The sequence below is a fragment of the Neolamprologus brichardi genome, chromosome 11 (assembly GCF_056152115.1).
Source record: "Neolamprologus brichardi isolate AB-2024 chromosome 11, ASM5615211v1, whole genome shotgun sequence".
Lineage (NCBI taxonomy): Eukaryota > Metazoa > Chordata > Actinopteri > Cichliformes > Cichlidae > Neolamprologus > Neolamprologus brichardi.
In genome coordinates, this window is record NC_142114.1 from 22,592,125 (window position 1) to 22,602,125 (window position 10,001).

General features: G+C 37.2%; 1 protein-coding gene across 3 annotated transcripts; it reads right to left on the minus strand.

The window, feature by feature from the left end:
• Positions 1-260: 260 nt before the first annotated feature.
• LOC102792375 (free fatty acid receptor 2-like) lies at positions 261-9,977 on the minus strand. Of its 3 annotated transcripts, XM_087848353.1 has the most exons (9): positions 9,884-9,977; positions 8,910-9,266; positions 8,094-8,390; positions 7,731-7,994; positions 4,296-4,577; positions 4,041-4,125; positions 3,860-3,916; positions 3,442-3,625; positions 1,558-1,654 (listed from the first exon to the last, which is right to left on the minus strand). In XM_087848353.1, exons 1-9 carry the CDS (start codon positions 9,924-9,926, stop codon positions 1,625-1,627), a joined length of 1,599 nt encoding a protein of 532 aa, XP_087704479.1. In that variant the 5' UTR covers positions 9,927-9,977; the 3' UTR covers positions 1,558-1,624. The 3 variants fall into 3 exon arrangements, with proteins under 3 accessions (XP_087704480.1, XP_087704479.1, XP_087704478.1); XM_087848352.1 differs by lacking the exon at positions 1,558-1,654 and having other exon boundaries at positions 2,843-3,625; XM_087848354.1 differs by lacking the exons at positions 4,296-4,577; positions 7,731-7,994; positions 8,094-8,390; positions 8,910-9,266; positions 9,884-9,977 and having other exon boundaries at positions 261-1,654; positions 4,041-4,070.
• Between the last annotated feature and the right edge of the window lie 24 nt (positions 9,978-10,001).

Sequence of the window (10,001 nt, forward strand, 5' to 3'; positions counted from 1 at the left end):
TTAGCATCTATTTCATTAAGACTTACAACAACACAGTTCCACTCATTTCAAATGCTTTTAAATTCACTGACGGATATTTGGATGTGAATTAAAGTCCAAAGTTCAGGACCAGTAGAGAACTGTAGTTACAGCATCTAATATCCCAGTGATATATATTACATATGAGCTTTGCATGTTATATAAGGTTAAATAAATTACCATATATTGATAATAATAAAGAAAATCAGTTGTTATATGAAAAAGCTTTCAAAAATAGAGCAAAAACACAACAAATGAAAAAACTCCAATCATTTAAATCCCACATATTTCACTGACAAAAAAAAATGTGTCTTATCGTTTGCTAAAATAAATGTAAAACCTGATTTAGGTGCCTTTTAGAAGTGCCATCACCTCTTACTTAATGTGTGTGGTTTGTAATTAACAACATACCTCTTTCTAAATAACTCGCAGACTGCATGAATGCAGAAAAGTGGGCAGTCCAAAATAAAGAAAAGAGGACGTTTTGTGTCAGGACAGCAGGGCTCATTTTATATTTTGATATTTGCACTTGAATGAAAAAATAAAATAAAGTTTTGAAATTTTCATATGCAACAAACATGTCTTTGAATTTTGCAGAAAACAGGAAAAATGGTTTCAAAAGGAAAATACAGTCCTCTCGAAAAATATTAGATCATCATCAGCAGTGAACTTAAATGTGTTAATGGTACATTTAATTTTGAAAAAGTATTTTTCCATCTCTTAGTTAGTGGTGCTGTTGTTCCTTTTCAGTCCTAATAAAGTGAACCACTTCCTAAAAATGAATGTTTCACTTGAGAAGCGAAAGGTGGACGAGGAAAAGTAGAAGATAATTGGATCAATGCAAGTGTTGAAGCAGCTAAGCAGAAAGGTGTAGTACCTCCACTCTGGGCTTTGTCCTTGGATGTAACCCACTAAATGAGATAAATTGTATGGCAGAACACAAATGAGGAACACAGCAAGAGTCCCTGAGGCCATGCCAACGGCCTTCTGTTTCTGCATCTGGGATATCCTGGGACGGCTGTACAGAATCGAGATGCAGCGCAAGTAGCAGTAAACACAAATAAGAAGAGGTATGAGGCAGAGTACAAAGAAAAACTCCAGACGTACTGGGAGGAGGATCTTCAACTGCTTCTCTGAAAACTGTTCATAACACGCATTGGAGTTATTACTGGCCAGAGATGGGTGATGCTGGATGACGAAAACAATGCTGCAGTGTGCTGATGAGATGAGCCAAACAGCAACACTGATAACAATTGTATACACAGGTTTCTGCAGTAGATGATAGCTGATAGGAAATGCTACTCCTATGTAGCGGATCACACTGACTGCCATCAGCAGCAAGGAGCTGGTGTAGATTGTGGAGAAAAATGTGAAGGAAGTGATGGAGCACATGAAGTTGGGCAGATCCCACTTCATACCAGATGCTGCCTCGTGCATCTTGAAAGGAAGGATGAGCAAAAACAGAAGGTCGGAGATGGTCAAATTAAGCAGCAGGATGTCTGTTGGACGTGGCTTGGAACGGACCTTGGTACTAAATGCATAGAGAGCCAAGAGATTACAGGGGAAGCCGATCAGGAATGAAATGATGTAAACTGAGAGAATGATCTCAATCCTCACTGTAGACACCATTATTGACCTAAATCAACATTTAGAAAAAAAAAGAAACACATATCAACTGAAATGTTTGTGGTTAGAAAGACAAATGACATTTTAAAATTACTTTCTATTTTTCCACTTGGAACAACTTTGTGTGTAAGCATGTTGTTGTCCAAAAAAGAAGTAGCTTAGCTTTTTTCTTTATACCATTTCTTTATACCTGTTTCTGTCCTAAAAATCCCTCACAAAGCATCCTTGAATAAACTTACATTGTCTAGAAAGAGTGTGGTAATACCGAACAATTATTTTATACTGGATAAATTTTCCTCTTGCTTCCCAGACAAATTTTCCATTTTTGAAAATAATGACACATCACACGTCACAGCCTTTTTGGCAGCTAAGATCTTCTGTTGTTTCTATTTTGTTAGAGGCACATTTCATACAACAGGGATGCAAATAACTAAATAATTTATATAGTATGGGGTTAATGCTATGTTTAGAGTTTGTTTCAACAACCTCTAATAACACTGACACAGAATGAATAGCATCTTTGCTTATTACTACAATATCATCAGCATATAATTTGTTTTCTCTGTCACAGACATTTGATTTTAAAGAATTCAGATCAGCATGATGACGTTTGAGCAATAGATGCAGTTGTAACCTCAGTTGTAATTGTGATCCTGTTTCCGTTTTCTAAAAATATGGTTAAAATAACTTTTGGATATGATTTTAATTGCTTAATTTCTTAACTGCAAGCAGGCTCTGCTATGTTTCATTTCATTAGGTAAATAAATTTACTTACGCAGCAGCAGAAGATTCCAAAATGCTGTGATTAAAACTACAACTAGTCTGACTCCGGCTGTATTTCATGAAAGACTTACAGGTTAACTCGTGGGTTCAAGACAAGACAAGCTGATATAAAATGTGAGAAACTGGAAACACTGAGTCATAGTCAAGCTCCATCAAACACACAGGGGACTACAAAAAGCTATAGCAGCTACCAGTGAGTTAATATTAACTCAAATGCAAAACTGCAATTGATGTTGGCCCCTCTTTGTCTGAAGTTCTATAATCATAAACTTTTATATATTCAAATATATATAATATATATATATATATTCAATATATTTTATATTCAAACTTAGACCTCTCATAGAAGAGGGCATTGTGTAAGAAATTGTTTTTCACAATATTTTAATTATCCTTATTTGAATATATTCCCACCTTGGCATGATTATAGATGTTTGTCAGTTTTGCAGTGGAGTAAAGAACAAGTATTCTTCTGCTTGCAATTCAGTTTTCTGTTGTTTAAATATTGATTTCCTTGTTTGTTAGCATTAGGAACACTAACACGTTAAGATTGCAACAGGAAATAAAGATAGACATGTATATGTTCAAAAATATAACTGATGCTTTGGCAAAGCAAAGTCTAGTCTAACAGTGACAAGTCTAACAGAATTGCTTAAGAGAAAACTGAGAGTACAAAAGTATGTCACTCTAATATGCATTGCAAGTAGACTATATTGCTCCAACAACAATGGAACCCACTGTGTGAGACAGCAGCAAATTCCCTCTGGTCATTACTCCAGATAAACCCTCATGTTGCAATACAAATTTTGTGGGAAGTAAAATATATAATTTTACTACTTTTAGATGTTTGAGAAATTACAATAGTTAAAAAAAAACAATAGCATAACATAACTATACAGTCGGATTTGAGCAATTTGATTATATGTGTCAAGATCTACATCAACTTCCAATCTGATACATGTAGTGTGATTTCATATGCTTTACACTTGAAATGAGTATTTTCTGTGGTAAAACCTTGTCAAGTGGCTCTGTTTCATTTTTGCTTTGGAGAAGTGTTTCACTGTTTTGGTAGTGTTGAGATCTCGCCGATCTTTGCATTTCTTCCAGGAAATCATTGTCATAAACACAGGAAAGTCTTTCCATCTCCAGGTCTCTGTCAGGTCTCTGTAGGTGTATTTGTGTGTCTTCATTTTGTGAGCTAGCAAAAGTTAGAAGAAAAATATTACAAAGCCACCCAGAAACTTTAAATATTTTTGCTCATTTAGAGACATACCATGTTATATTCTGCAGCAACTGACCCCCGATCATTGTGAAAAGGTTTTTGTTGCTCAGATAAATAAAGCTACTTTACTTATTGCATACTAATTATCACATCTTTACAACACATCATCAAAACTGAGGTAGCTACTTCATTTGAAATGATTTTCCTCACCGCTGAAAAATGTTGTTTATCTGTTGTTGCTGGACATGACCTCCTCCAAAAAATAATCTAAAAGATATTTGAATTCAGTAAATTTGAAATATATGTTTGTCAAGTATTTAAAAAGAAATCTGTGTTAATACTTTTACATCTTAAGCACAAAACTCAATAACAAGAAACACAGTTTACTAACCTCTTTACAGGATATTTTCTGTAAATGAGAACAGCACATCCAAAGAGGAAAATCATTCCTGGGAGCATGAGCCACAGCAAAGGGGCTGAAAAACAAAGAAACTTTTTTTTTTACAGACACACATTCAATTCAATTCAATTTAATTCAATAAAACTTTATTGATCCTGAAGGTTGACTCCGAAGGAAATTGGGTAAACACCATTCATGCCTGAATACACAAACATATACACACTGTTAGTCTTGAGTGCTACTTACATGATTTTGACAAACTGACTGCAGGTATCTGTTTGGTGTCACTTCCATGTTGGTTTCTGCCTGTGCATGATACATTGGTCTGGGTTTTAACTTTAATCTTTATTTCCCCAAAGACTACATGTTTCTTATTTGTCAAAGCAGAGGCGAATGAGGACAAATGGGTGTAATTTCCATTTATAATCCAGTATATAGAAGCATTAGGGGATGCATCAACCAAACAGATACACCTCAGAAGGTCTCCTGTAAGGTGGCACGAGGTCTCAGGTAGGATTACAGGGCGATCTAAAAAGACCAAATATAAATATTACTACATCACATTTATGCGAACCTCTTGGATATGTGTGGTTTATAACTTTCAGTGAACATGAAAATTATTTATCATCTTGGCCTAAACTTACAATTTATAAGGCCCTTTTTGACAAAACTCCCTATAATGAAGAGTGGTGGAAGTCTAAGGAAACCATGATGTCTTTCTGCTAAAAATTAGTTTCTGGCAGAAATGAAGATTATTTACATGCATTTTAGCCACTGTAAGTTTTAAGGTTTTTGAAGCTTAAAATTATTTATGGCAAAGAGAAGACAAGTGGAATGACAAAGAGATATGATAAATATAAATATCCTACAACTGCTTAACAACAGTAAGTGAGTAAAACATAGTTTAAATTGTTCATGCTTGTCTACATGCATGCAGACACTTTCACTGGGCATACACTAACATCTCCAACAAAGCTCTAAAATCGTATCATGCACATTCATGACCAAAACATGCCTACAAATGGGTTTAGTCACTACAAGTTGCAGTCAGTTGCAGAACAACAACAACAGCAACAACAAACTTTATTTATAGAGCACATTTAAAAACCAGCGGTATACCAAAGTGCTTAACATAAAAGACAGAAAAGTAACATGAGTATTATAAGGCCTCAACAAAGTATCAAATATAGTCACAGGTCATTGCCACTAATACACAGGGGTAGTATAAAATGCATATCAAGTAAAAACATAGTAAAAGCACAAGCCATAAAAAATATGTATAAAGAAAAATAGAGTAAGTCTAAGAATCAGGTACGAGCATTAACAAGCAGGAAAAGCGAGATTAAACAAATAGGTTTTTAACCGTGATTTAAAAGATTGGATAGAATCGGACGCCCGGATCACAATCGGAAGGTTATTCCACAACTCTGGTGCAGCCAGGGCAAACGCCCGGTCACCTCTAGACTTCAGCCGAGATCTAGGCTGCACCAAGAGTAACTGAGTAGATGATATTAATGCTCTGGCAGGAACATACGATTTAAGGAGTTTGCTAAAGTAGCTCGGTGCTGTGTTGTTGGTAATTTTAAACGTAAGCAGCAGTATTTTAAATTGGATGCGGTATTTAATGGGTAGCCAATGCAGGTCAGCTAGAACAGGGGTAATACAGGCAAACTTCCCAGCTCTGGTCAGAATGCGTGCCGCAGCATTTTGGACTGTCTGCAGTCTATGAAGAAGGGCAGAATGAAGACCGAAATACAGTCAATTGCAGTAATCCAGCCTAGAAGTCACAAAGGCGTGGATGAGATTTTCCAGGTCCTTATGTGGAACATAGTGCCTAGCCTTAAAGATGAGACGCAGTTGGTAGAAACTAGATCTAACTACAGCAGACGCTTGTTTATCGAATTTGAACGAGCTGTCAAGCAACACGCCCAAATTGCTAACAGTGTCAGAAAGGGAGCTGGTAAGGGAACCAAAGGCATCACAAAGTTGGCCACGAGGAACGTTGCTGCCAAATACCGCGATTTCAGTTTTCTTATCATTTAGGATAAGAGAGTTTGCTAAGAGCCAATCTTTGACCTTACGCATGCACTCTTGAAAGCAGTGCAAGGACAAAGCAAGATCATCATTTAGTTCAAAGAAGATCTGTATATCATCAGCATAGCAGTGAAAGGCGGTGCGATATTTCTCAAAGATTGCACGTAGAGGGAGCATATACAGTGAGAAAAGAGTAGGGCCCAACACAGATCCTTGAGGCACGCCACAGCAGACAGGTGCAGCGGAGGAAGAGCAGGTGCCCAGATTGACCGAGAAGGACCTATTGGAGAGGTATGATTCAAACCAATCAAGGGCAACACCTTTAATGCCTACAGTATGCTCAAGCCTCGCTAATAAGATGTTGTGATCTACCATATCAAAGGCCGAGGATAAATCCAATAAAATTAGGGCTGCAGAGCGTCCAGTATCAGCAATTAGAAGAAGATCGTTGAGGACTCTAAGCAACGCTGTTTCAGTGCTATGATGTGGTTTGAAGGCAGACTGGAATTTATCATTAATGTGATTCTCATCCAGGTACGCCTGGAGTTGTAGAAGAACTATCTTCTCGAGGATTTTGGACAGGAACGGGAGCTTAGAGATCGGCCTGTAATTCACATAATGATTATAATCAAGGTTCCTTTTTTTAAGAACAGGCTGAACTATAGCATGTTTAAAAGCTGACGGGACGCAGCCAGAGAGTAAGGAAGAATTCAATAGCGATAAAATACTGGGTCCAATTACATCGAAGCAGTCCTTAACTATGCGAGATGGGAGGGTATCATGTATAGGATTAGTATTGTTCAGTTGTTCAACTAAATGCTTAAGAGTAAGGAGTGACACGGGCTCAAACTGTTGGAAAGTAGACGAACAACCAGGGGTACAAACAGGGCTAGACATTAAAGGAAGTGAAGACTTAAGAGATGAAACTTTATCTAAGAAGTGATTTAAAAATTGTTCACAAAGAGCCGGAGAGCACGCCAGCGGGATAACAGGGCAGGGATTGACCACTAAATTAAAAATTTTAAATAGCGTTCGGGGATTGTGACCATTAGCCAGGATAATTTTTGATAGGAAACCCGCTTTGGCCATTTTTGCAGCAGTTTGGAATTTCGAGCGGCTGGCACGTAGGATTTCATAAGATAACTGGAGTTTATCTTTTCTCCACCTCCTCTCATCGTGAAAGAGTTCAATTTACAGGGACTGGTGTTTTTGACTGACACTAGGAGGTTGCTATTCTATTTTTACTCATATGACTGAGCAACTGACTTGTTCTTAAATATGAAGTAGCTTCGTCAAATTGTGTGTCCAGTTTTGGGCACTTATTTCGGTTGAGCGGATTTAACATACCCTTGTTTGTCTAAAGTTATCTTTGGATGGTGGTGTGTGAGCTGAAACTTCTTGTTTTAATTATTCCCAGATTATTTTAATTGATTAAATAAAATATTGATATTTGGTTTCCTTGTAGTGATGCAATTCAAAATATAATATACCTTTTCCACACCCCTACTAAGATGACAAATATTGATATATTTTCTAGGATGATTAGCCTATTTTTATTATGTTATTGTGATTTGTTGTGTGTGTGTGTGTGTGTGTGTGTGTGTGTGCGTGTGTGTGTGTGTGTGTGTGTGTTTCTTTTTTTCTTACACTGAACATCCAGATCCACCCAGACGGACTGTTGCACTCCAAAAGCATTTTGAGCCATGCAGGACAGAGATGTATCTCGTGCAATGTTGTTGAAATGCTTTGTACTCTGAGTTGAATTTTCTATCTTGTGCTGGTCTAATTGTCTTATAAACCATAAGTATTTGTGTGGTGGGGGGTTACTATTAGCAACACACTCAATGTTGATGCTGTTACCTTCCACCACAACTTTCTTTTCCTTTTTCACTGTAACAGTGACAGGCTTATCTGTGGATATAGGAAATCATAACAACAAGGCAGTTTGTTAAGATAAATAAATGTAGGTCTACGATTTACTGTATTTGGAGCACATATTGCTTTTCTCACATAAAATGTTGAGTGTCATTTCACTTCCCATGGTAAAGGTTTTAAACTTAGCCGAACAGCGAATCCTCCTGTTATGCATCAGATATGTTGCTACTCCTCGCAGTGTTTTTTGGTAGAACCACTGGCCATGCACCTCCATATGGAAATCCACAAAAGTGTAGTTTTCCAGAAGTGTGTTTGCATTCCATTGAAGGGATGGAGGTAAGAAAGGGCAAGAGTAGATTATGCTGCAGTTGGCCTGGAAATTCTCCCCTTCCACCATTTGCTTCTGTATGTAGATTATGGGAGCTTTTCTTTCTAGAAGTTAAAAAACAAAAAACAAAAAACAAAACGTAATAAAGAGAAAAAAATGTCTTGTATATCTTGAGATTTAGAATTTTCTAAATGACATGTACTGTATGGCAAATTGCTATTGTACACTTAAACCAAGTAGCCATGTTATGTGCTGGGTTTCTTGGATGCTGTAACAGATTTTGAGTTTTCCAAATTCTGTCAGAACTAGTTTTTAGTTGTTTTTATTTACATTTTCACAGAATTTTTTATATATTTTTTAATTAAGCTCCTGCAATCATAGTCATTTTCTAAATAATACTTTTTGGCTTTTTGCCTTTATGGTGATATTGCAGTGAGATGAACAGGGAGGCAGGGGGGAGAGAGTGAGAGGGGAAGAAACGCAACAAAGGGCCTCATACCCATACCCGGGTGCCGCTCTCTAAACACATGTGGTTGCCCAGTCACCTACTCATCCACTGAGCTAAACTGGCACCTAACATTGGTCAGTTTGACTTAAATGGAAGTTTGCCAATATTCACTTACCAACACTGATAGTTACAGTTTGATCATGGAATGTCTGAGTTGTCTGAGAGTCTGGATTGATCCAAACATAAACACGTAGGTTATGGTCAGCTGTGCTCACATTGTCAATCTTCAGGGTGCAGTTTCCCTCTGCAGGTTTGCCAGATACTTTGGTGCGTCCTCTGAACTGCTGTTCCACGTTATTAGAATAAAGTCCATCATAAACAACAGGATACTTTAGATTATGATACTGGTACCAGATAACTCGATTGTAAGGTTCTGTCTGACATGGCACCACAACACAGGTTCCTTCATCAGCAACAACTGTTTTGGGTACTCTAACGCTGAAGCCTTTCACCTGCTGGAGAAGTGAGGTACCTCAAAAGGGTGAGAGGAAGAGTAGAGCAGAAGGGAAGGTCAAAAACATCACAAAACCCCAAAATGTTGTAATAATATCTTTGCTGACGAATAATAAAACAAAATAGGTGACCCACAAATAGAAACTCTGATGCACAGAGAGATGCTATTATGAAAGCTGGCTAACCACTAAGAGACATCAACCCTATAAAAATAACAAAAAACCACCAGTGACTTCTCAGAAATCAACCTAATATTGCTGTCAACTCATTAAAAATGAAATGAGTGGATGTTCTGTCTTCCTGTATTCTGCTTTCCGTCTTCAAATTCTAAGGAATATATCCTACCTTTACTGCAAAATTACTAAAGATTAATTTGATGAGGTTACACGATTATGACTTTTTCACACTATCAAAGTAGCCAAAAGTATTACTACAGGAAAATAATACAGTAATACCAATAGTATGGAAATAAGATTTTCGTAAAACCTGTGCAGCTTTTATGTTGTTTTTTTCCCATTGTTTTTCTCTCACTCATATGGTGCAGTCATTCTACGTTGACACTTGTTTTTACATTGCACAAACTGTTTAAAAGCATTATCAGCAACAGAACCAGAGACAGAAACAGGTCATTATTACCAGTCATCAAGCTCAGCAGTCTAAGCAGATGAACAGAGGCCATGAAGACAGCAGTCACTTTACAGCATCCGATAAGTCACCTTTGGCCTTTCAACCTCTGAAACGCAGCAGCTGTAAC